Consider the following 26,618-nt stretch of genomic DNA (forward strand, 5'->3'; position numbering starts at 1 on the left):
TAAAAGCTCAAATGCTGTACATGAGAGGTTAAGCTCCCCCTGGCGGTTTTACAAGGTGACGCCGGATAGTTTCCGGCATGACGTCAAATGACGCGATTAACTGCGTGATACTGCATGATAACACGTGATAACGCGACACGCCCTCTGGTGTATGCCGCGAAATACCCCACCCATTTTGAATGGCTGCATCTGTAGTTTCTAGGGCTCAAGCTGTATGGCAGAGGGTGATGGAACAAGCCATGCAGGGAACTACAGGTACACAGTGTTATCTGGACGACATTATTGTGAAAGATGGAGAACATTTTTTTAAAAATTAGAAAGAACACTTACCAGGCTCAGAGACAAGACTAAGATCTAAAAATGTCTGCTGCTCTGCGGGATCAATTAGCTGGATCACCATGTACTGCTCTGTAAGATTAAACCCATCCAGTTCATCCAGCTCCTCCTCTTTGATCCTCTGTACAGACACAGATTCTAGAGCATTGTAATTTATTGTAATAGTATTATTGTCCAGAATATTAACCTTCCTTGTAAAATCCTCACATCCTAATAACCCAGTTGTCTCACTCTCCGGCTCTGTCTTCATCATGGGCACAGAGTCCAGATCCTTGACACTCTGTCTGCTCTCTGTGTGCTGCTCCCTGAGTGTCTCTTTCCCTTCTGCAGCAGGGAGCTCTGTCTCCTGCATCAGACTGGAGCCCCACTCCTCCTCTCTGTGTTGCTGTTCAAGAGGAGCCCTTTCCCCAGCATCAGGAAGAGCACGGGCCACTGAGCCTGAAAACACAGGAGAAGACGACGAGACCTTTAGCATGAGCTTAGAAAAAATGTAAAAATGTAAATAATGCAGGAAATTTCAAGAACTCAACTCTAATAGCTCAACTCTAGTAGCACACATCTGAGCTGCTCTTTGGGATTTGGTCACTTGTTATCATGCAGCATCACCATATTTGACAAGTACGAAGAGGAAAGGCAAGGCGAGTTAAGTTATATCACTGTTTTTATTATACTTTAAACCAGTAATTCTCAAAGTGTGGTCCGCGGGCTCACCTAATCATTTTTCTTAAAACTGTTTAAGTCAGAGGAAAGAATATTGTAGTGTCCGCTATGAAGGGGCTAGGGGCACTGTTAAGAACTGCAAGCTGTAAAAAGTGGGAGCAGGGACTTGTGTGTTGAGTCTAGGTATTGGGGTTTCAGCAGTCTTTAAGGAGACTGTGTGTCATTAGTGGGGCGCCCACCAGCCTAGTCGAAGGCTTGGCTGGCTTGAGGGTCTGCCAAAAGGCAGTTTCAACTCATTCTCCTTGGCTGTACCCTTCAGTTGCCTTTGTGTTTTAATGAAGCTTGAGTTATGACAGACCACCTCTCCTTCACTCTCCCCATCAGCACCTATCGCTTCAGTGTTTTAGTTTTATGCACCTAGAATGAAATTATGTCAGTTTGGTGGCGATGTCCTTGCCGCTGTGCAGAAGTCTATTGTCTTTAGTGATGCACAGGTCATCTTTTTTTTACCCAAACCCCCACCAAACTGATCTTAAATCTTTTTTTTAACCCGAGTCAATCTCGGTTGATGTGGTGGTGTTCTGATTATATGTGATTTTGGATATACAGGCTTTGTCAGGAGCCTAATTACAATGTAAAATGTGAGTCTACTATAATAATATCACTACTACAGATGCAGCCATTCAAAGTACGCGGTACAGACACGTACCGGAGGTAATTGGCTACGGCGTCGCGCATCGTGACGCAAGATGACGCGGGATACCGCGGTACGTGATTGGTTGACCGACAGGGGCACTCGTGGTCCGTTGGTCTGTCGTAGAAAGACTTACAGTAAACGTCTTTTCTGTGCCCGTTGTAGATATTGAATTTTACCACTGAAGGGAAATCTTAGTAGCTGAGCATAAAAAGAATAGGAGCATACTGTAACGCGTGTGAAGGCCATAAACGATATTAATTTTGGAACATAAACATACAGTATATAGCTGGTCTTGGTACTTTAAAGAAAAAATACACACCAGTATTCCATTTCTCCCTAAAAATTTTAAGCATCAAAATCTTTCCGGAGTCAACAAGCATATTTTTAGAATTTGATTAAAAGGGAATATAATATGGAATCGCGTATCTAAAGAATTTAAGAACGATATGATTATATTAGTGTACTGCGACAGGGCTGTGTAGGGCTGTTTCTCCTCACTCTTCATGCGACTTCCCTTGTAGCCTACTGGTCTACGTGCCCAATTATCAACTCATGGGTTGTGTGTTCAAATCCAGCTGGTGCTGGACTTCTCTTTTAACAAACATTTCTTCGAAAAAATAGAATAGCGATATTATGGACAATCAATTGACTTTTATATTTCAAAATATCACAACATAATCAGCATAGCTTTCTACCCATTTAGATTTATATTTCTTGGGATTTTGGGATCAAACGTGGAAGGATTAGATTGTAATCGGTTTTAATCGGTGTATATTTTGATATTTACACCCGGCGCAGCACCGAGGGAGCGTCTGCATTTATAACTTAGTTTTTAAAATTAGTCAAGCAATATGAAGCATCTCCTTTTACTTTTAAGTCCCTTAAATACATTGAGCACAGCTTTCTCACCACTTAAGATTACTTTTTGATATCATCCTTACACAAAGCAGAAACTTTCCGATGATATACAGTACAAGTGGAAAGATTACAGATTTTAATCGTCTTTAATTTTGTTACGTTATACGTTTTAGGAACGTTTCATCTAAACAAACACCACAAAACTATTCTCAATTGTATTTCTGAAAGTTATGTTACACCTACATTAGTTCACTGCTTTAAATACATCGAATTAAGAAAGTTAGGTGTAGCACTTTAGATCTTTTTTTCTGAACCAGGGAAAATCTGATCATGTTTCTCTATAACAATAATAAAAAACTTTATTTTACATATCACCTTTAAAAGTGTCATCTCAAAGCAATACAGTAGATCGAAAAACAGTTAAAAGGGACCAAAGTAAATACCAGACAAACGCAAACGCGTTTTTAATAAAATGCTTTTATTCATTCAGCAGAGAGTGAGAGGGACATCCAGCAGAGAGAGACACACACACCGGTTTTCATTGACAAAAAGTAATTGTTTTTTTTACATGCAGTTCAGTGTGCAATTAACCCTTGTATGTGCTGTCTGCGCTCAAAATACAATTTAAAAAAAGTCAAAAACCACGCTCAATATGCAATTTAAAGCTTTCTGGCAAGAGGAGACACCCAAATCAATGTAACATGCCACAGTTTGTGCATGAACAGGGTTATACTGCCTATTCCCTTTGATACCCAATTAAAAAAAAATAAAAAATGTTTTGAATCCCCAGCGGAACCAGGCATCCATATGAATCAAGTAACAGGTTTATTCCATGCTGAAAAAAATAAGAAAGAAAAAACACATTCCATAAGAATTGACTGAGCTCCGCTCTGTACCACGCAATGATCCCCCCGGAGTCTCTGCCCCGGGTTATTTGGGTTTTTAGACAGAGGGTAAAAAACTCTCTCTCTGGCTTGACCTCCCTCTCCCTGGGTATTGTCTGTTTTTTTGTTAACAAGGCTCGCCAGCTAATGTGAATTGAAACCTGTCTTTCTAGCTTTTAAAGTCGTGCGATGTGTAAGCCACAATTCAAATAGAGAAAAAAGAGCTGACTGACAAGATTTAAGATGTGGCTGTCAATGTTGGATTAAAAAAAACACATTGTATGGAGTGTTGAGGTATTGGTTTTGTGTAATGCTTTATGTTGAAAATTGAGGTGGATTTTGTTTATGATAAAGAGGATAAACTGGGATGGGAGGAGGGTTTGGTTTTGCATAAGGGGCGGGATTATGATAACTGCATGAATTTGAGAGAGTTTAATGGTTTTATATTTTTGATTTTGTATTGTGGTTGTTATCTATGTTTTTGGTTGGTATTATGTTTGTATGGTTGTTTTTGTTGGTTGGTCGTTATTATGGTTATTATGTTTATTGTGTCATTTTTGATTATTGGATGTAATAATCAAAAGAGAGAGAGGGAGCGCCTTCTTTTTACTTTTGTAGCCAAAGGGCCTTGCAGATCAGATTCCCTTCCCCCTACGGAAAGACAGACACATGTTTTCACAGTTAAGAAGCTGCTCTGGAAAGATTAGATTTAGAAGCCCGTGGAAAGATTAGATTGTAATCGTTTTTATTTTTTAAATACATTTTAGTGTAGTCTATGCTAAAAAACTGTACACCACCTGCTATAAAGATATATATTGTAATACTTTCGGGTTCGGATAGGACGGACACAAGAACTCAGACTTCAGAACTCAGACATGCAGAGTTAAAGCAAGTTAAAGTTAAAGCACCTTGAATTGAATTGAATTGAGAGAGAGAGCACAGCCAGGACAGACAGGCAAATAAGATACACTCCACAGACATTCACAACAGTGACATATCATAAAACGTTTGCACATATAGTTAAATTATAAGTTGTTTTTCAGGAAGTTAAAAAAAACAATTGAATTACTTATCCAGTTTCTCGAAATAAAGTTATTTTTCAAGCAATGCAACAAACGTCTGACAATGTGTTTTTTTTAATCCAACATTGACAGCCACATCTTAAATCTTGCCAGTCAGCTCTTTTTTCTCTATTTGAATTGTGGCTTACACTTCGCACGACTTTAAAAGCTAGAAAGACAGGTTTCGATTCACATTAGCTGGCGAGCCTTGTTAACAAAAAAACTAATAATAATGTAACATGCCACTGTTTGTTCATGAACAAAGTTATACTGAGATTTCCTTAGATACGCGATTAAAAAACAAATAAAAAAAATTTTGAATCCCCGGCGGAACACATTCCATAAGAATCAGTGCTTTTACAGTATATATCGCCTTTAAAGGTGGCTTCTCAAAACTTTTTACAGGATAAAAACAACAAGAACAGCAACAACAACAATATTGTATTTCATTGCACTTTGAAAACCAAGTAATAACTTAACTATATGTGCAAACATTTCATATGTTGCTGTTGTGAATGCCTGTGGAGTGTATCTTATTTGCCTTGCGTCCTGGTTATCTCGCTCGCCCTCCCCCCCCCCCTCCACTTGTACTGTATGTCATCAGAAAGTTTCTGCTTTGTGTAAGGATGGTATCAAAAAGTAATCTTAAGTGGTGAGAAAGCTGTGCTCAATGTATTTAAGGGACTTAAAAGTAAAAGGAGATGCTTCATATTGCTTGACTAATTTTAAAAACGAAGTTATAAATGCAGACGCTCCCTCGGTGCCGCGCCGGGTGTAAATATCAAAATATACATTCGTCCCAGGCAGAGGCCGAAGATCGCCCAGCTGGGGTGCGCGGGGAAGAGCAGGACAGGAGTGAAAAGCGAGGTTTAGGAAGGCGTACAGTCTGGGCAGGTATAGATTACACTTTTCTAAAACGTATTTGAAAAATAAAAACGATTACAATCTAATCCTTCCACGTTTGATCCCAAAATCCCAAGAAATATAAATCTAAACGGATAGAAAGCTATGCTGAAAGTTTATTAAGATACTTAGAAGACAAAGATACTGTATCAATTTATGTTGCATTAGTCTGATTATGATAAAAAAACACATATAATTAAACATGCGTTTGCAATTTAAATCAAAACACGATTTAAATCAATATAAATGTTTGTCCAGCCTCCATTTCTCTATAAAAATTTACTCTATTACACACACACACACACAATAGAAGCAGGAAGCAGAAGCAGGGACTGTTGTCAGAAGGGAAGAAGGTGACTATTCATTGTTATCAAAAATGACTTGGAATCGATCATGTTGTGATATTTTGAAATATAAAAGTCAATTGATTGTCCATAATATCGCTATTCTATTTTTTCAAAGAAAGGTTTGTTAAAAGAAAAGTCCAGCACCAGATGGATTTGAACACACAATCCATGAGTTGGTAACCAGGCACGTAGACCAGTAGGCTACAAGGGAAGTCACATGAAGAGAGAGGCGAAACAGCCCTATACAGCCCTGTCGCAGTACACGAATATGAATATAATCATATCGTTCTTAAATTCTTTAGATACGCGATTCCATATTATATTAGCAGAAAAGCTTAAAACTACCACTTTTTCACACGCTATTTCACATGCTAGTTAAATACTTCGATGCTTAAAATCGTTAGGGAGAAATGGAATACCGGTGTGTATTTTTCCTTTAAAGTACCGATTCCTGGAATCTGACTGGCTGACACCATTCTGAAGTGGTTCCATAAAATCTGGTATACGGAAAAGAAAGCGTTGCTACATACAAGTATCTTTTAATACAGTCTTTGCTGTGCTCTTGAGGATCCTTGTGATATTTTGAGCTCTAGTTGAATGATAAGTGTCGCATTTTAAATCATTTTCGTAGTTAGAAACTATGTAATGCCCTGTTAAAAGCAAGGGAGTTTTTATGCCCGTTGAAGTAAAACAAAATGACTGACAAAGTATGGCCTGGACAGATTCCAAGTGCTTGTACAAATGTGCTAAAGAAATTATACTTTGAGTATACAGCTTGTCCAAAGTCATTCATTATTAATACTATTAGTAATATCTTCGGTAAAGGCTTTGATGCATAAATATTTCTGATAAAGGTAGGTTGTGTACTTTTGTCCAACTGAGCAATCTTGCTTTCATAAAATATACCAACATTTTAATGACTGATGATTAACATGCTGTAATACACAGTTCAAAATTAAAAGCTCAAATGCTGTACATGAGAGGTTAAGCTCCCCCTGGCAGTTTTACAAGGTGACTCCGGATAGTTTCCGGCATGAAGTCAAATGACGCGATTAACCGCGTGATACCGCGACACGCCCACCGGGGTATGCTGCGAAATACCCCACCCATCTTGAATGGCTGCATCTGTACATACAATTAACACTGCACTGACAGTGAGGGTTTACTACAGACACACTGACTGGACACTACAGTACATTAACACTGCACTGAGAGAGAGAGGGCTTAATACAGACACACTGACTGGACACTCCAGTACATTAACACTGCACTGAGAGAGAGAGCGTAATACAGACACACTGACTGGACACTCCAGTACATTAACACTGCACTGAGAGAGAGAGCGTAATACAGACACACTGACTGGACACTCCAGTACATTAACACTGCACTGAGAGAGAGAGCGTAATACAGACACACTGACTGGACACCACAGTACATTAACACTGCACTGAGAGAAAGAGGGGTTAATACAGACACACGGACCGGACGCTATAGTACATTAACACTACACTGAGAGAGAGGGGTTAATATAGACACACTGACTGACTGGACACTACAGGACATTAACACTGCACTGAGAGAGAGGGGTTAATACAGACACAGTAACTGAACACTACAGTACATTTACCCTGCACTGAGAGAGAGGGGTTAATACAGACGCATGATCATTGCTATACATATACAAATCTAAACCAATACAACGTAAATGCAAACTGAATAGTTTTTTTCCTAATGACATACCTGTAGGATTATACAATAATCCAGGGAAACAACTAGTATGTCTGAACGAAGTATTATAATCGCCATAATCAGACAATAACAGTTCAGACACTAACTTCCTACAAGTCACCCCACTGACCTGACAGCTCCAGTTTCGCGTACATTTCTTCCTTTATTCCTGCGGTGACTTCACAGGGAAGCATGTGTCCAACACGATCTGTCTGTCCCCGATCTCCTCCTGCTCCCGACTCCTTCTCGCACTTCTGCAATCTCCGCTTCAGGCTCTCGTTCTCCTTCTTCAGCTGCGCCATTTCACTCCCGACACTGTCCTCCACACACTGTGTGATTTTAAACACGGCCCGCCTCACCAGAGTCTGTGAGACGCTGCGGAGTTTGTCTTGAAACTTGTCCTCGGAGTCAGACATCCTGTTTCTGAAAACTTCTGACACATCATACACGATCGATTTGAGTAACATATCTATGAAAGAGTGAATCTCGGTTTGTAGATTCAACAAACACGTCGCCATCCTTCGTCAGAGTCAATCATAAACAAAGGCTGACTTAGACTCAAGAACTTTATTTTTATTCTTCACAGATTCTGTATTCTGTGATCTGTTCAAATATGAACACAACCGACAAGACATAGCATATTCAGACCCTGAAACGGTACTTAAAAAACAGAATAACTTTCCTCTTTATTATTTAGCTAAAGCAAGCGTTTCAATCAACGCCAAGTGGATGACATATCGTCAGAGCCGTGCAGTACGGTTACGTTGTTCTTGAGCGCTGCAGCGGTTTAAAAAAAACGAGCGGGAATGGTAAACAAGAGTTTCTGCAGCCGGATATAAACCTGACGGCACCTTCTAGCGCCACCTATTGAGGAGGAGTGAATTATATGCTAAGTTAACGATGCTCGTATCGATTTAGTGCAACTGATAATATATTTCCACGTTTTACTTGCAGGATACTATAATGTACATTATTATCGATGTAGGATTTTATGTAAAACTATTCTTAAATTCATTTAAAAAAAACACTGATGGATTTACACCTGTGTCAATTATTTTATGAAAGAGATTCGGGGGCTGAATTGTGTGAAAGGGAGAGCTGTAATCTATCACCAAGGCCCATGTGTACTTACTGGGGGCCTCAAGGTGCTGGATGTCAGAGAGTTCGTGTTGATGTGAGTCTAGGTGGGTGATGAGCACATGCTTACCAATTTGCCATTCAAACACTGAAATAGTGGCTGATCTTACTGTCCTGTAATACTTTAAACATGTTATACTCAACAACTTTGGCACTGGGATAATAACAGTAGACTTACTAATAAAATTGTTTGTGCTCTAAAACCTATTTTTAAGAATAAACAAATACAGTCTGAGGATACATTTTCAATGTTGCATGTATGTTTTCAATGTTAACCCATTGTTCTTGTTTGGAGTTTAAAAATATATAATACAAATACAAAAATTGTGTCAGAAGCTGATGTTGTTCTAGATCTGGGAGATTTAACCCACCTTCTGAGCTGGGCAGATGTAGACGTTGCCTTCTTACTCCATGAGTGTGTTTAGATCATATAAAATCTTTGATAATTGAAGAAGCTGTTCTGAAAAATGTTTTTGGAAGAGTTACTGGGATCATTGAAATAAACTTAGGTAACTATAATTTTACAGCTTTGGGTGACGGAAGTGGGAAGAGTAAAACACTCCTAACTTCCAAGGAGGGAGGATGTTTGCTAAGGTTTGAGGGGTCCCTTGAGCTGAAATAGTTGTAAGGTTTATCTTAGCACACCTATATACATTGTAGATTCATGATTGGCAAGGAGCAGCATGGCCATACACAAATTATCATGACATGAAAACACAGAGAGAGAAGAGAGAAGACAAGGTGGAAGAGGAGAAACAAGGAGAGGAAAGAGAAGTCCACAGGAGTTGTGACTTGACGCTTACGCCAGGCAAGATCCCCTACTTCTTGGTCATCTGAACCAAACCGGACTGCAGCTAAGTATCTGAACCTTGTTAGGGAGAGAGATCTAACTGCAGGTTGCATTGTATTTAATGAGAAGGCACCTCGTCTCCTATGTGGCCTCTGTAGGCATTAAGAATTCAGTCCGTAGTAACAGTCCAGAGTTTTCTGGGTGACCAGAATGTTAGACCTCTGAGATGATTTGTGTGTAAATACTTTATATAAAGTAACATGTGTGTTGTATTTTTTGTTGGGTGTAGTGCAGTTTGTGTTTTGTGATTGCAATAAATATTTGTTTTTAACAATGTGTGCCTGTATTATTACACTTCTCAACAAGGTGGTCAAGGATCTGTCTTTTAATACAAGCATTTACCACACCTAGCATAGGGCTCAAATACTGTACATGACCCTGAGATTAAGAGTCTCATGCTCTAACAGCTGAGCTAGTCAGGCACTGGTTATTGTCCCGGCTAACAATAACAATTTGTCAATTTGACGTATAACAGCTGGCTGTCACGATTATAGTCCCCCCTCCTTAAGGGTGCTCCAGCCCTTTCACGTGAGACCTTATTCTGTGCACCTGCTCCCTATTCCCAGCCCACCTTAAAAGCCAGGCGCTGACGCTCATCCGGGCTCTGCACCTGATTTCCGTATCGTGCGAGTCCGGGACCTGGAAGCGCCCGGTCCCGGTCCCGGTCCCTGTCCGCCGGTTCCGACCCAGCCTTCGTGGTTTTAACTTCGTGTTTTGATGGATCTCCTGGTTTTGGACTTTCTCGTGTGTTTTTGGATACTCTAAGGATTACTCTTTGGAATTGTTCGCCTCGGCCACATCTCCCCCGTGCACCAGCGCACCTTGGACACGCCCCCCTGTCTTCAGCCCCGTATTCCTGCATGACGTTTCCCTAGTGTTCCCCCACTTCGTCGGATTGTGTCGTCCGCATAGGGTCCGGAAAGAACTGTTCGTTACACTGGCTTTTAATGATGTGGTAGTCCAGAGTCTAGTGTTGTGGCCTGTGTGGTGTGCAAAAAGACAGATCAGCGATATTAGTAGGTTAGGACTGTACAGTTATATTTTTATATTTTCGTTTATTTACCTTAACTTTAATAATCTGTAACCATAAATGCTGTTCAATCTATTGTAATGTTGATGTAGTTTTAAAAGATTTAATCTGAGAATGCAAGGAGAAGTATTATACCTGGTGAAATATCTACGACAACAGTAAAAGAGGCTGGTATTTTAATAAAATTGGCGATCAAAAGAAAACCACAATTTGTACGATATTGTCACCCAATATCGACATTCAGTTGAAGGATTTAAAGAAACTATCAAAGAAGCAACAGCAATAGGGGAGGATTTTGATTCTGAATTGATTTTTGCAACACAGTAATCCATTCGTCCTCAAAAGAAGAAAAGACCAGAATGTCTTGAGTCTCATGATGATCTTCTCCTACTTGCCTACATTTAGCGTTCGGTACCAATAACACGGCTGATATTGAGTGAAAGATTTATTGACATCTTTATCTAAGCGATAAGTTGAAATTCATGGCACACTGCAACTTGCACTGAGTTAAAAGTGATCTCTGCAGACATTGTTCCCTGCATAACACAGAAGGTGGCAAAGCGCATTTGGGTTGAGAGGATGCAAGGAAGTTTTTATTTTTCTCCCTTGATGTCAAGCTGACAAAGTATCTTTAAACACTTTGCTTAGTTTTTCAAGAGACTGTCCAAAAGCAATTCCCTTCCTTGTGATTGAAGTCAGTTGAAAGGGGGTCTTGACAGCGCCTAGCAGCAGTGGGATTCAAACCCATGCCCCCAAAGAGACTGAATCCTTAATTAAGTGCCTTTGACTGCTCAGCCACACTACCCACTCTGCTGTATCTGTTTGTCTCATTAATTGCATGGAGAAAGCCGGGTGGCTTTTGCTCTTGTCATCTGACTTAGTGGCGTTGTGACTGTGGAACCCACTGCCCCTGCTTTTTCTGAGATGCTTCCCCTCTCATTGAGAAAACTTGACTTCTTTAGCACCTCTGGATGTAGTTCTTCTGTGGAACTTCAGAAGGCCTGAACAGGCTTCAGACCTCTGCGTACAGCGCCCTTGATGTCATTTCATTTTTACAGCAGCACGCATCTGGAAAGCTATTTTTTACTTTTAATTTTAACAACAAAAATGCATAAAATACAAACAAGAGCACATATAACATATCAATATCATCGTCGGGGGCACATGCTATTGTAACGCATACGGCCAACATTACAGGTTGTGCGAGCTGGTTTGGTGACGTCACCACCCTTCCCTGTGCAGTCGGCCAGGGCCTTCATGATCACTGAGAAGCGAAGCTTTTGCATTTTGAGGCTACTGATTCTTTCATTATAAATCCCCAAATCTTCAATGAAATTCAGTGAAATGGGAACCGGGAGACACTCAGGTCCTATTGTGAAAGAAATATGATAGAAGTGTTTGAGAATCTCCTTCACAGCACAGACATGGATTTCAATTTGTTCTCCATCGCACAGCGTGTACTGTATGTGTGCTCCCTCAATATCCTAGTTTGTAAAGCCACAACTTAAAGGTTGAAACACATTTTAATGAGCTGGAGTTTTATTACTTGTTACTTCCAACTAGAAATTAAGAACCCCATGCTCTACCAACTGAACCAAGTGGACTGGTTGGAGGTTCAATTGTTCCCGCTGGCGTCCCTTTGAAGACGTTTAACAGCTGCGTTTATTTTCTTGAAATGTATTATTCACATACAGTTCACATACCATCATTATGTGATTACCATCATTAAAGAGCATTAGGAATAAACCATAAAAGAAAATAGTATACAATATGGGTACAGAAACACTGAAATATCCATATCCCTTCTAGCTCTCTAGTGACTGTCCCATCTCCTCTCCAAATCCAGCCACTCTTCCTATCCAGCAGAGCTCCCCTCCTCCCTCAGTATGTGGAAGGCCAGAAGGAATTCCTCTTTAAACACAATGACCTTTCAGCTGCAATTCTGCTTGCTCCACTGGCTAATAGATAAGATCACTTTATTGACAATATACAATTTATTTTATTAGTAATTTGTCTTTTCACATGCCCCCACTTGCTCTCCATGAGACACACTGACAGGCAGAGAAGCTTGGGGTCAGAGCACAGGGTCAGCCATTTATACAGCACCCCTGGAGTAGTTGGGGTTAAGGGCCTTGCTCAGGGGCCCAACATAGTAGGATTCCTCTGCTGGATATGGGATCTGAACTAGCCACAGATCCTTAGCCACAGAGCCACCACACCATTACTCAATAAGAGGTGACCATGGAAAGATCTTCCGTTCCCCTTCAGAACTGTATTAGGCCTTTCATGGGTCAGTACACTAAAAACGTCTCTTTACCAAAGTGTTTGAAGTGTTTTTTCTATCCATCCAGTTGCTGAAAAATTATTTCTTTGCTAAAAATAATTAATCCAGAAGCTGAAAATGTGTTGCCATTTTAGAAGGTAGGCCACAGGTAAAGAGGCCAGGCTTCACTCTTTTAATATGAAAAACACCCCTCAGTGCCTGAGAAAGAAAGCTTCAGAAACATGAAAACCATCTGCAGTCCCAGTAATAATGAGAGTTTCCAGTTACACATAAAGGTAAACTGGCAGCCTTCACTCTGTTTAAAGACAGGATGTGATATGTAATCTATGTAGTAACTTATACAGTATATCATACAGTGGTGTGAAAAAGGATGTACCTCCCATGAAGAGGTTAGTCTTTTTTATATCTGTGGAAAAAAGGATATTTGATCATCAATTCAACAATATCGATGGATAGATGTGATCTAATTTTAAAAAATAACATCAGAAAATTACATTTTGCAATCATTGTACTATTTAAATCAAAAGAAATGCAATTTCCCTGTGCGGAAAAAGTTAGTACACCAATAACTTTATCATTGAATCAAATGCCTTAAATTAGAATCAGGTGCACCAAAATAGGTGCAAATGATTAGAAAATCACTAGAGAGTAACTTGGAGGGCACTGCCTTATATAAACATCAGAGACCTGTGGTCTGCTTTGGTCTTAGGAATTGAGATGTGTGGCTTTATCATGCCAAGATCAAAAGAGCTCTCTGGGAAGGGTTTTAAAGCCATTTTCAAGCAATTTGTAGTCAATCATTCCACTGTCCGAAAGCTCATCTACAAATGGAGAAAATTTAAAACCACTGGCAATCTTTCCAGGCCAGGTCGTCCAACCAAATTCAGCCTAAGAGCTGACCAAACGATGCTGCAGGAAGTCTCCAAGAACACAGGATAACATCAAGGGATGTACAGGCAAATCTTGCCTTAGTCAATGTCAAAGTGAATGAGGCAACTATCCGAAAGAGACTGCACAACTTAGCCCTACATGCGAGGTCAGGAAGGAAGAAGCCTCTGCTCTCAAAAAAGAATACAGATTCATGACTGAAGTTTGCCAGACAACACCTAGGTGAAGATCAGGACTATTAAAACAATGTGGTCTGGATGGATGAGACAAAAGTAGAGCTGTTTTAGCCACAATGCCAGACGTGTTTGGCGAAAACCAAAAACTTTGACCAAAAGAACCTCATACCAACTGTAAAGCATGGTGGTGGAAGCATTATGGTTTGGGGCTGCTTTTCTGCCTCAGGTCCTGGCCAGCCTGCCATCATAGATTCAACCATGAACTCCACATTGTACCAGAGAGTACTTGAGGAGAATGTGAGGCCATCTGTCCAAAAAACTGAAGCTGAACCATAAGTGAACCACACAACAAGACATTGACCCAAAACACTGAAGCAAATGCTTCAGTGTTCTTTTTGGGCCACACAAAAGAGTGGCCCAAAAAGAAGAAATGGAGCATTATGGAATGTCCAAGTCAAAGCCCAGATCTTAACCTCACAGAAATGCTGTGGGGGGACTTGAAGCGGGCAGTACATGCAAGAAAGCCCTCAGACATCACACAGTTGAAGGAGTTCTGTAAGGAGGACTGGGCAAAAAAAATTCCAAGTTGATGTAGGTGACTGATAGACAGTTATAAGAAATGCCTACTAGATGTGATTTCTGCCAAAGGGGGCAACACCAGGTATTGAAGCTAGGGGTTGTACTTATTTTTTCCACAGCAAACAGTTGCATTTCAGGCTTTTTTTGTTGAATAAATGATTGAAAAGAATAATTGTCATTGTTGTTAAATTAGATCACCTTTATCTATCAATATTGTTGAAATGAAGATAAAATATCCATACATGCAAATATGTTGAAAAACACACACCTGTTCATGAGGTACTGTATCCTTACTTTTTCACAGCACTGTAAATCAGGTTTCCCTTAGTCTACTGCATGTGAAAATTGATCTGGCAAAATGTATAACCTCTAGCTCTCTCATTCTTAATATATTATTTTCCAAGATTCCTTTCTCCTTATGAGTTCATTTACTATAACTCTGTTATCTGTGGCAAGTGAGTATAACACTGAGTAGATGGAAGAAACAAAATGAGTTAAGACTTTTAATACCCTAATTACATTTTGTACATCACTGCAAGGAGACAAGCATCTACGATAAAGTGACGCACTTTCAAAAACATTCTTGCATAAGATTGAATTGTGCTTGCCTTTGCCAAAAGAACATTAAGGTGTTGTTCCTTAATAAATCCCCAATCACCTGTGTACCATGTTTATACCACATCTTAAAGATTCCCAAGGTCAGTATAATATATCATCTTTCTTTAATATGAGAATGAAATGAAACCAACAATGACCCACAGTGACCGAGAGGGACAAGCCCAGTTGTAAATGAGTTAGTCTGGCAGGCCAAGACCACCCCTCTCTAAAGGCAGTTGGAAGGATTTCCGCTTTGTCACTGATCAAATACACCTGGCAAGTGCTCGTCAGTGATAACCCTCCTGATCAGCCATACAGGGAGCAATGCAGAGGGTATAAAAGACTCAATAATAATAATAATGAACTTTATTTTATTTAGTGCCTTCAAAGGTGGATTCTCAAAGTGCTTTACAGAATGACAGCAACAAAATAAATACACAAGACATACACAATGAAAACACACAATGAGAGGAAATGGGGGCACTAAAGGTAGCACTGAAGGTACAGCAGGACTTTCATCTGAACTGAACTGATTTGGCCCAGAAGGGAAAGAGGGAGAATAAGCCAGAGTTCCAAGTCTATTTGGACATTTAGAATTATTGCTGCAATGTTTAGTTTCCACAATTCTCTAAGATTTAGTGAGACATTTAGACTAGGGTAAGTGAAACAGAATTTAGACCATTTAACTGGGAGATTTGGAAGGGAACCTGTGTCATTGAAGCCACCTAGAGAAATGGTCTTAGATTTATTGTAATTCATTTTAAATTCTGAAATGGAGCTAAACTCATTCATGACCACTACGGTTAGGTTTATATGCATATTTTATGTATTAATAAAATGTAGTGTGCTCTCTGAAGGCTCCAGTTCTGTAGGGTTTGGGCATTTACTGGGACAATTATTAATTGTAGCAGTAAATCACAAAATGATTCTTTTGATAGAATCCAACCATGCGATATAACTCAAACAACGCACACACACAGGTACTAATACACGAGGATACATTTATTACTACATAGAATATGCATATAAACCTAACAGATCTTATCGAGAGGGTTATCAGAATACAAAAGGTATATATTCAGTCAGTTACAAAGAGTTACATACATCAAGAGGACATACGTTCAGTATATCATTTCATTTAGGCCGTTTCGTAATTGAACTTGGTTACAACTTCTACATTAGATACTCAAAACAAGTACATAACTCTTAGGAATTAAATTGATATCAACTGGTTGGGATAACAATTGAATTCTCGAGCTGTAATGCAGTGAAGTTGAATACTCATCCAATCTCTGGGGATTCAGATCTCCTGCGGGCACAAAGAAACAGTTGCAGGCTGTTGCTGTCCAATCCGCGCTCTCTGGCTCGGTGCCAGGCTGTGCTGTGCGGCTTGCGACGGTGCGCTGCTGATGCTCACTGACCGGCTAGTTAGTGTTGGCTTTAACTAGCAAAGTTTGTGCACAGGAGAAAAGATGACTGTGGGTCCCAGCAAGTCAGGAAGAGGACTGGTTCGTTCCTGATGAAGAGCTGGTTCTGAATAGTGATTCGGCTGTCCACAGTTCCGACCTGTTCACGAGGCTTGCTGCTGGTGCTAACCTCGGGTGGATCCTCTGGTTACTCTCTGGCAACCTCAGCTCTAGACTCTTAGAACAAAGGAAAGTTCTGGTACTCGGACACACTGGCCGTTCCGTGGTTGTCTGGGCTGAGTCTCAGGATGGTCAGGAGGCGTGCTGCGAGAATGTCCTGCCCTTTGGAGCCTTCTGCTCCTGGGCCGTCCTGCCCTGGAATTCTCCTTTGAATTCCCTTTAGAAAAGTCCACTGAATTCTCTCCTGAATCTTACTGAATCTCTCAGGCTCTCTGTGTTGCCTGTTTTTACCTGGAGGAACTTCAGCTCGTTGATTGGCTGAAAGTTCCATGGGCATCAGAGTCCCACGTGGGTTACTCGGCCCTACCAGTCCCTGATTGATTGATCAAGGTGAGATATGAGTCACTTACTCCTGACACTTAGAAATGCAGTCCAGATGTCCATCTGGCACTCCCTAGACAGATAGGCGCCAATGGATGACCATTGATCATGATAGCCAGGCTTAGCTAAGTGCATCCCCCTTTGGGAGCTGTCCTTATCAAAGGAATCTTAAATCAGCCTGCATGAATAGTTTCTCCGTGGCTGCACCACAGAGATGAACAGAGAAATGAGGCCTCATTTGGGAAAGCTCAGAACACTTAATTCTTTCTTATTAATAAGCCTCGCCGCTACACGACAGACCAGGACGAGCTCTGTCGGCTGAAAAGCAGCGCAGGACCTGCAAGAACAACAGAAAGATTAGCATCCAGCGGGGGCCTCTTAGTGAGCCGAAAATCTCATCAAGAATCGGCTCCAGCAACAGGGCTGGGCGCATTTTTCCATACTCCGACCACTCTCGGTGTAAACAGGTCCCTCCTGGTCTCTGCTTGAAATGCACTTTCCTGCGTTTGCTTTGGTGTAGCTGGCTTCCCCTGCATGGGCGAATGTGAAGAAGATCCTTAGTAAGTCATTGAAGAAAACAGAGAAGAGGTCGGAGTGGCCTCTGTCATTCATCAACCATCCAGTCAGTCAGTACTCCTCTGCAAAGCGCCGTTCGTTCACATCAATTGGCTTTTTTTCGCCTTCATTCGCGTATGTAGGAAAAGTAGATGCCCCTATTCTGCCGGGACCCGGAGTTGGACCGGGGTTGTTGCAGCCACAACGCAAAGTACTGACCACTATACGATCACGGCGAGTTACCGAGACGCACGGCGGGGCGGAAAAGGTCCCCGGTTCGAAACAGATCGGCTTCTTTTGTTGCCACGCACACTGTTTGGGGATTCGCCTAGCGCTGTGATCGAACAGACCCACTCACCTCTTAGTGTGGCGGGATCTGCACAGTGCATGTCGCAGCGCTTCCTGCTTTCACTTCAATGTGCTTCCTGATGTCGAGTCGTGTGCCGTGCAGAGGCTCTGAAAGCGAGACCAATGAAAAGGTGCACGGCTCTGTGAAAGAAGACACAGAGATGTGAAAGACAGTCCTTTCTTTAAGGAGGTAAAAGAACAGCGACTCCCCGTCGGGGAATCGAACACCATCCTCCTGTGTGACGGGCAGAAATACTCCCCACTATACTAACGAGGAAGACATCGGGGTTGTCGACCCCCGGCATCGTGTCCCGACCCACCATGCTGGAAGCCGACGCGTGCTGTAATTCCTTTACGGAGCAGAAATGACAACCGAGGAGCCGTGAGATCATTTCAGCATTTCGCAGCAATTCAGCATTTCGAAAACACAAACGACCAACTCGGAATGACTTGCTTTTGATGCTTTTCAAAGCGTTCTTTGTGCACGACGACTGCGCCGCCTAGCAGATACAAATGGGTTGTACAACTTTGAACTAGCAAATGGACGAGGGCTAAGCCCCCTCTCTTTTAGCCCAGGTTCGATCTGTCTCCCAGAATCACCAGGGCACGCTCACACACACACACACCAGTACTGTTGAAGTGTTCTGCTTCATTTCTAAGGGCAACTCAACATTCACTCCTACCCTGAGAAAAGAAAAGACCTGTGCATGAGCGCACCAAGAGTAGCGGGAGAGTGTTGCAGGAATGTCACTCAGAAGGAAAGCCACCCAGCTGCGCCCTCTGAGCTCTGTCCAGCGCATCTTCCTCGCATGGACTCCTGCCTGCGACGGGCAGGAAACAATTAGCAAGAACAGAACGACACCCCATGGGTGTCTCATGACCGCACCTTAGGTTGTGACACGTGCAGGTGTGAGGGGTTGCCGGGCTACTTTGGAGCAGAGCTTGGGCGGAGGGGGGGCGGGAAAGCAGACAAAGAGGTGACACCTCAAGGTCTGCACGATCACAGCTCTCCGCCGCCCCAGGCTTCCGCTCGATAAGCTACTGGACACACCCGCCCCTCCTCACACAGACCGTGGAAAAGCCCCCGAGTGGGAGGGCTCTCTCTTCCTCCCAGGAGCTCTTGGACACGACGCACAGACAGGGCGCGGGGAGCCGCCGCCTGCAAACACGGCTCCAGGCAGGACTCCGCTCCGCAGGAGCCGCAAAGCAGAGGAGATGGGGGCAGCTTAGCTCCTGTGCAGAGACCTGAGCTGTTGTTGCTGCGGACGCTGTCTTTTCTGCACTCGGGGTAGGAGTGAATGTTGAGTTGCCCTTAGAAATGAAGCAGAGCACTTCAACGGCACGGGTGTGTGTGTGTGTGAGCGCCCTGGTGATTCTGGGAGACAGATCGAACCTGGGCTAAAAGAGAGGGGGCTTAGCCCTCTTCCATTTGCTAGTTCAAAGTTGTACAACCCATTTGTATCTGCTAGGCGGCGCAGTCGTCGTGCACAAAGAACGCTTTGAAAAGCGTCTAAGGCAAGTCATTCCTAGTTGGTCGTTTGTGTTTTCCGTTCAGACGCGAAATGCTGAAATGATCTCTCGGCTCCTCGGTTGTCTTTTCTGCTCCGTAAAGGAATCACAGCACGCGTCGGCTTCCAGCATGCTGGGTCGTGACACGATGCCGGGGGTTGGAAAGAGCGATGTCTTCCTCGTTAGTATAGTGGTAAGTATCCCCGCCTGTCACGCGGGAGACCGGGGTTCGATTCCCCGACGGGGAGTAGCTTTTCTTTCACCTCCTTAGAGAAATGACTGCCTTTCACTTCTCTGTTTTCTTTCACAGCGTCGTGCACCTTTTCATTGCTCTCGCTTTCAGAGCCTCCGCACGGCACACGACTCGACATCAGGAAGCACATTGAAGTGAAAGCAGGAAGCGCTGCGACATGCACTGTGCAGATCCCGCCACACTAAGAGGTGAGTGGGTCTGTTCGATGCACAAAGAACGCTTTGAGAAGCGTCAAAGGCAAGTCATTCCGAGTTGGTCGTTTATGTTTTCCGTTCAGACGCGAAATGCTGAAATGATCTCTCGGCTCCTCGGTTGTCATTTCTGCTCCGTAAAGGAATAACAGCACGCGTCGGCTTCCAGCACGGTGGGTCGGGACACGATGCCGGGGGTCGGAGAGAGCGATGTCTTCCTCGTTAGTATAGGACCTGTCACCTGTCCCCACCTGTCACGCGGGAGACTGGGGTACATCAGGACGCGCATTGAAGTGAAAGCAGGATGCGCTGTGACATGCACTGTGCAGATCCCGCCACACTAAGAGGTGAGTGGGTCTGTTCGATTACAACGCTAGGCGAACCCCCAATCCCCTTTTGTGCCTGGCGACAAAAGATGTCTGTTTCCGCCCGGTTTCGAACCGGGGACCTTTCGCGTGTGAGGCGAACGTGATAACCACTACACTACGGAAACGGTGGTAAGACGTGCCCAGCGGCCCAGTGCTGAGCTTCACCAATGCGATTCAGCTGCTTCCAGTGCCTTTATTGGAGTGCGCTGATGGACCGTGCTCTCTCTCCAGAGACCAGCACGCCTGTCATGGACGGAGCAGGAAAGGCGGCGCCACATTCTACAGCCCTCTCCACGCAATCGACGAAATCGGGCTACTGAAGTGGAGAAAATCGCCTCTCCAGAAAGTGCAAATATCATCTTGGAGACTATAAATCCTATTGCCGAAGGTCAGCCCTGTCTACCAGAGTAACCCTCCCACAGCGATGATCAGCTCGTCTCACACGCGAGAAGTTTCGGTTATAAACAAGCTCCCCCTCTTCTCGCACGTTTTGCACGTTCGAGTAGTTTTAATGCGGCTCTTTCGTACACGGTGCTGATCTTTTGGAAAGCAGGAGGCAAAACCGAGTCGAACCGCCTGGGTGAAAACCAGGAACCCTAACCGCTAGACTATATGGCAGCGAACAACCATGCTGTTCCCGGCATCATGCAAGCAAACTACATAAATATGAGAAAACACGCAAGAGAGTTGTCAGGACTTTTCCGAATTATGTCACACGAAGAGAGCACAGCCCTTTCCGCCCTGCCGCGTGTGTCTCGGTAACTCGCTGTGATAGTATAGTGGTCAGTACTTTGCGTTGTGGCCGCAACAACCCTGGTTCGAATCCGGGTCACGGCAGAATAGGGGCGTCTGCTTTTACTACTCGCACGAATGAAGGCAAAAAAAAGCCAATCGATGTGAACGAACGGCGCTTTACAGAGGAGTACTGCCTGACTGGATCGTTGATGAACGACAGAGGCCACTCCGACCTCTTCTCGGTTTTCTTCAATGACTTACTAAGGATCTTCTTCACATTCGCCCATGCAGGGGAAGCCAGTTACACCAAAGCAAACGCAGGAAAGTGCATTTGAAGCAGAGACCAGGAGGGACTTGTTTACACCGAGAGTGGGCGGAGAATGGAACAATGCGCCCAGCCCTGTTGCTGGAGCCGATTCTTGATGAGCTCTTGGGCTCACTAAGAGGCCCCCGCTGGATGCTAATCTTTCTGTTGTTCTTGCAGGTCCTGCGCTGCTTTTGAGCCGACAGAGCTCGTCCTGGTCTGTCGGCACAGCCCAATTGCAAATGATCGGCTCCGCGTACAGAAGGAACGTGCGTTTGGTACAAGAGTGCATGAAGGCACCGGAAATACATTGGGAACAAATGAGCGGTCGCTCAAGACCTCTGTGAAGTACAGGAGCGTGCAAAACGAGGCTGTTTCCACCCGGTCTCGAACCGGGGACCTTTCGCGTGTTAGCCGCTATACTACGGAAACCTGAAGGGACCGCTGCTGGTGTCTCGCTTGCGTTTCGGGCTGAGAAAGGGACGCGTCACTTTAGGCAGGGGGCGCTGGAGAGAGGAACAAAGGGCGCGATGAAACAAAATACCGAAACCCGGGATCTTTAGATCTTCAGTCTAATGCTCTCCCAACTGAGCTATTTCGGCGGTGCGCAAAGCCCACAGCCACCTGCTCCAGCCTTCCTGTGTTGTGGCATGAGCGCACCAAGAGTAGCGGGAGAGTGTTGCAGGAACGTCACTCAGAAGGAAAGCCACCCAGCTGCGCCCTCTGAGCTCTGTCCAGCGCATCTTCCTCGCATTGACTCCTGCCTGCGACGGGCAGGAAACAATTAGCAAGAACAGAACGACACCCCATGGGTGTCTCATGACCGCACCTTAGGTTGTGACAAGTGCAGGTGTGAGGGGTTGACGGGCTACTTTGGAGCAGAGCTTGGGCGGAGGGGGGGCGGGAAAGCAGACAAAGAGGTGACACCTCAAGGTCTGCACGATCACAGCTCTCCGCCGCCCCAGGCTTCCGCTCGATAAGCTACTGGACACACCCGCCCCTCCTCACACAGACCGTGGAAAAGCCCCCGAGTGGGAGGGCTCTCTCTTCCTCCCAGGAGCTCTTGGACATGACGCACAGACAGGGCGCGGGGAGCCACAGCCTGCAAACACGGCTCCAGGCAGGACTCCACTCCGCAGGAGCCGCAGAGCAGAGGAGATGAGGGCAGCTTAGCTCCTGTGCAGAGACCTGAGCTGTTGTTGCTGTGGATGCTGTCTTTTCTGCACTCGGGGTAGGACATCAGGAAGCACATTGAAGCGCTGCGACATGCACTGTACAGATCCCGCCACTACTGGGCCCGATTTCCCCGGATTGTTGCACGCACACTGTTTAGGGATTCGCCTAGCGCTGTGATCGAACAGACCCACTCACCTCTTAGTGTGGCGGGTCTGCACAGTGCATGTCACAGCGCATCCTGCTTTCACTTCAATGCATGTCCTGATGAACCCTGGTCTCCCGCGTGACAGGTGGGGATACTTGCCACTATACTAACGAGGAAGACATCGCTCTCTGCTTAGTGTGCAAAACACTTACTTGCAGCATTTTGGGTGCTGTGGTTTAAATGCTATTGGTTTGTGAACAGAATACCCCTATCCCAGTACATTGTGCCACATTAAATAAACACACGAGAAAAAGAGATTCAGAACGCAAAGCTGTGTCAGTGTTCTGTGTAAAAAATCGGTTTGAACATCATGGGAGCTGTTTTTAATAAGCTGCTGAGTAAAGAATATTTTAATCTTCTTGCTGTCAGTAGTATTTTGCATATAGTTGACTCTTACCTGAATGAAAACAGGACGTAAAGGAAGGGTTTCAGAATTCAGACAAAGCTTTATTCCCATGCTTACAGTCTGGGTAATTGGAGACTGCACAGTTATGCTTCCTATGGTCATATACGGGTTTTTCGCATGAAGCCGTATTGAACAGTATTTCTCGCGTTGTGAACTTGTGTATACAGCAGTCCCCCGGGTTCCAGTTAGTGCGTAATTACTCATCGATGAAAAACCGGAGGTTTAAAAAAAGATAATTAGCTCACTGATACTTTGATGTAGAGGCTGTGGAAATATCCACGTCGTGGTCTTTAAAATGCATTTGGTTTGAAGGCGTTCTGTGCTTCCGTTGCGAAGATATGGACAAAAGAATATTCGTGCTTGGTCCAAAAAATGTAATATAAACGAAAAAGTAAAGGCTGAGAAAGCATTCACAATGTATTTTATGCACAAAGCAAGTATTCTCGCGATTCTAAGAGGTTTCGTGTAAACGCTACAGGCGTGCCAAAATCGTTTTCGAACTTCAAGCTAACTTTACCCCGGTCTGGTACCATAGGTCACGTACAGTAGCTTAAAATCCCAGTCATGTTTTTTTTTCTATCTTGTGGTACATAACGTACCATTTCGGACTATCACAAAGGGCTTGATTTCGTTAAATGCATGTATTCATTTCCTTTCTGGAAAACTTGTATTTCAAGAAGTTCACACAGCTTGCGAGAAATTAAATTCAATTCTTGATTATCAGTGCAGAAGAAATATTGCCAGCTGGCAAAAAAATATTTTTTTTTAACCGGAAAGTTGTGATGTGAGACACGAACCCACCATTCCGTCTGTGTGGCGCATTCGGTTGTTAACTGAAAAGTCGGTGGTTTGAGTCCACCAAAGGACAGGTTTCTGTTGCGATGTAAACATTGTCTTCGCAAAGGTCGATTGGATTTCTCAGCGAAACCTTTACCATTTTAATATTTGCAGGAAATGCGAGTGCTTAACAGGTGTCAGAATTACCGGGAAATGTCCAGTTACTGTATGCCCAACATCGCAACTCCCCAGAAAACCATATTCACCCAAGAAAAGAGTTGAAGGATCTGATGAGGTTAGTTATGAAAGTTATGAAAGGAAGTTGATGTGGAGCTGTTAGCCGTAAAAACTCCTTAATGTCCTTAATGTCTTTGATGTTGTCATCAGCGATAAACTGCATTCAGCAAAGATAAAAAGAAAATTATCTTTGCTTACTGCCCTGTCTTTCTCACACCTGAAGAAGGCTCCACAGCCGAAACATTGTGATTCTTTTCTTCTCTTTTCAGCAGGAATAGTCCTTTACTTGTTCCTTTGCAGCCTACGCATGCTGACGCAGCTACCCACCCGATATCTAACATTCTATAATCACAACTATGAATGTCCACTTTGGGTATTTTTTCCATGATTATTTATTATTATTATTTATTCTGTCATTGAAGCATATTTTATGTCATACTGAAGTGTCATAATCACTGAAAAAATATTGTTTTCATTTAGAAAGTAAGAAAATGATAAATCACTAGGAATTGCATTTAGCCTATTCTGATCTAGATTTTCTATATACTTTAACATGCCATGTTCACAATGTCACAACTCATAAATGAAACAGTGAAGTGTTGTAATTACAAATGTACGTAGTGCCGGGACATTGAGATGTTTTGGTAATGAGGAAGGAGGGACATGCAATGTTCACAGGGTCAAATTTATAAAACGCTACAGTAAAATTTCTTGTATTTCGGGATTATGAGAGCCTGTTACATTGTGTCTCACACCTCAGTGTCAGAATTTTGAGACATTTTTATAACCAGGGGTAGGTTCATAGCAATAAGCAGAAAGTGCGATCATCCTTTGCTCATCCTCGGTTAACCATATATTCTCATATGCCATGTTCTGAATGTCCCATTTAAAACTGCTATATTAAAATTAAGACTTTTTATGATCAGAAGGCAAGGTTGTGGTAAATATGCATAAAGTGCAAGTGAACTTATGTTTTGCCTTTGTCTTGTTATTGTGAGTTTTGAAAATTGGTTTTCGATTTTCTGAAATGTGTTTCACACAAAAATGCAATTTGGATAGTCACTACTTATATATTCCCCTTTACTGAGGATATGTACAGTAATCCATCCCGATTAGTACTTTTAAAAATTACTGTAGAGAGCCATCAGAAAGGGAATGAAAACTTGCATTAAACAAAATCAAGCTGCATGTAATCATCCATAGTGATACATTTTGTAAGACAAGACAGGAAGAAAGACACTGCTGGGATTTGAACGCAGAATCTCCTGTTTAATAGGAAAACACTTTAACCAAATCAGCCAAGATGCTGTCAGAGTATTAACATCATGTCTGCATCAGTGATTACAGCTGACTATCGCTGGAGGACAGTGAAGTCAGCCTGCATAATGAGGGGGAAGAGACTGACCTCTGTGATGCACTATAGAGTTACACTAACCTTCTATCCAACTGTTCTATGCTGCATTCTATCCTAGTGGTAAATATTGGTTTCCGTGCGTGTAATATTCCTTTTTTTGTCAAATATTTTCAAGCACAAATTTTGCTGTTGAAAATAAGCCTTGTGGTTTTCAATGTTGTGATCCTTTTCCCCCAGTGTCACCCAAATTGATACACTGTGCTTTGGCAATTCTTCAGGCGATATTGTTTAGAGGAGCTCAGTTGAATTAGTTTGCGTATATAAAGTATTTCGTTTCCCTTTAATCCTTTAAAACATATTACATTTTCAAAACATTGTATCTTTCTTCCTACTAATTGTAGCGGCAATGCTTGTTAATAAGACAGAATTAAGTGTTGCTGTGCTTTCCCAAATGAGGCCCCATCTCTCTCTTCATCTCTGTGGTGCAGCCACAGAGAAGCTATTCAGGCAGGCTGATTTAAAGATGTTTTCTTTTGATAAGGGACAGCTCCCAAATGGGAATGCATTTAGCTTAGCCTGGCTATCATGATCAATGGGCATCCATTGGCGCCTATCTGTCTAGGGAGTGCCAGATGGACATCTGGACTGCATTCCTAAGTGTCAGGAGTAAGTGACTCATATCTCACCTTGATCAACCAATCAGGGACTGGTAGGGCAGAGTAACCCACGTGGGTCTCTGATGCCCATGAAACTTTCATCCAATAAACGAGCTGAAGTTCCTCCAGGTAAAAACAGGCAACACAAAGCTCCAAGACTATTCTAAAGGGAATTCAAAGGAGAATTCCAGGGCTGTGAGATAATTCCAGGGCGGGACGGCCTAGGAGCAGAAAGGCTCCCAAGGGCAGAACATTCTCGCAGCCCGCCTCCTGACCATCCTGAGACTCAGCCTGGACAACCACGGAATGGCCAGTGTGTCCGAGTGCCAGAACTTTGCTTTGTTCTAAGTGTCGAGAGCGGAGGTAGCCAGAGAGTAACCAAAGGATCCACCCGAGGTTAGCACCAGCAGCAAGCCTCGTGAACAGGTCGGAACTGTGGACAGCTGAATCACTATTCAGAACTATCGCTTCATCAGGAACGAACTGGTCTTCTTCCTGACTTGCTGGGACCCACAGTCATCTTTTCTCCTGTGCACAAACTTCGCTAGTTTCAGCCAAA

At 43.2% G+C, this 26,618-nt stretch overlaps 1 protein-coding gene and 3 non-coding genes across 4 annotated transcripts in view; 2 read left to right on the forward strand and 2 right to left on the reverse strand.

Annotated features, from left to right (window-relative positions):
• LOC138242634 (uncharacterized) overlaps positions 1-8,001 on the reverse strand; it is a 51,562-nt gene extending 43,561 nt beyond the window's left edge. Inside the window, exons 1-2 of the mRNA XM_069198184.1 lie at positions 7,608-8,001; positions 331-774 (exon numbers count right to left, since the gene is read on the reverse strand). Of these exons, the coding sequence (XP_069054285.1) occupies positions 331-774; positions 7,608-7,995 (832 nt within the window). The 5' untranslated portion in view covers positions 7,996-8,001. The remainder of the gene's footprint in view (positions 1-330; positions 775-7,607) is intronic.
• Positions 8,002-19,573: 11,572 nt separating this feature from the next.
• On the forward strand, positions 19,574-19,645 carry trnad-guc (transfer RNA aspartic acid (anticodon GUC)). The gene has a single exon. It is a non-coding gene; the product is annotated as a tRNA-Asp (tRNA).
• A 616-nt stretch (positions 19,646-20,261) lies between these two features.
• Positions 20,262-20,334, reverse strand: trnav-cac (transfer RNA valine (anticodon CAC)). The gene has a single exon. It is a non-coding gene; the product is annotated as a tRNA-Val (tRNA).
• A 640-nt stretch (positions 20,335-20,974) lies between these two features.
• Positions 20,975-21,046, forward strand: trnah-gug (transfer RNA histidin (anticodon GUG)). Its single transcript has one exon. It is a non-coding gene; the product is annotated as a tRNA-His (tRNA).
• Positions 21,047-26,618: the final 5,572 nt, after the last annotated feature.

Source organism: Lepisosteus oculatus, chromosome 14 (assembly GCF_040954835.1).
Source record: "Lepisosteus oculatus isolate fLepOcu1 chromosome 14, fLepOcu1.hap2, whole genome shotgun sequence".
Taxonomy (NCBI): domain Eukaryota; kingdom Metazoa; phylum Chordata; class Actinopteri; order Semionotiformes; family Lepisosteidae; genus Lepisosteus; species Lepisosteus oculatus.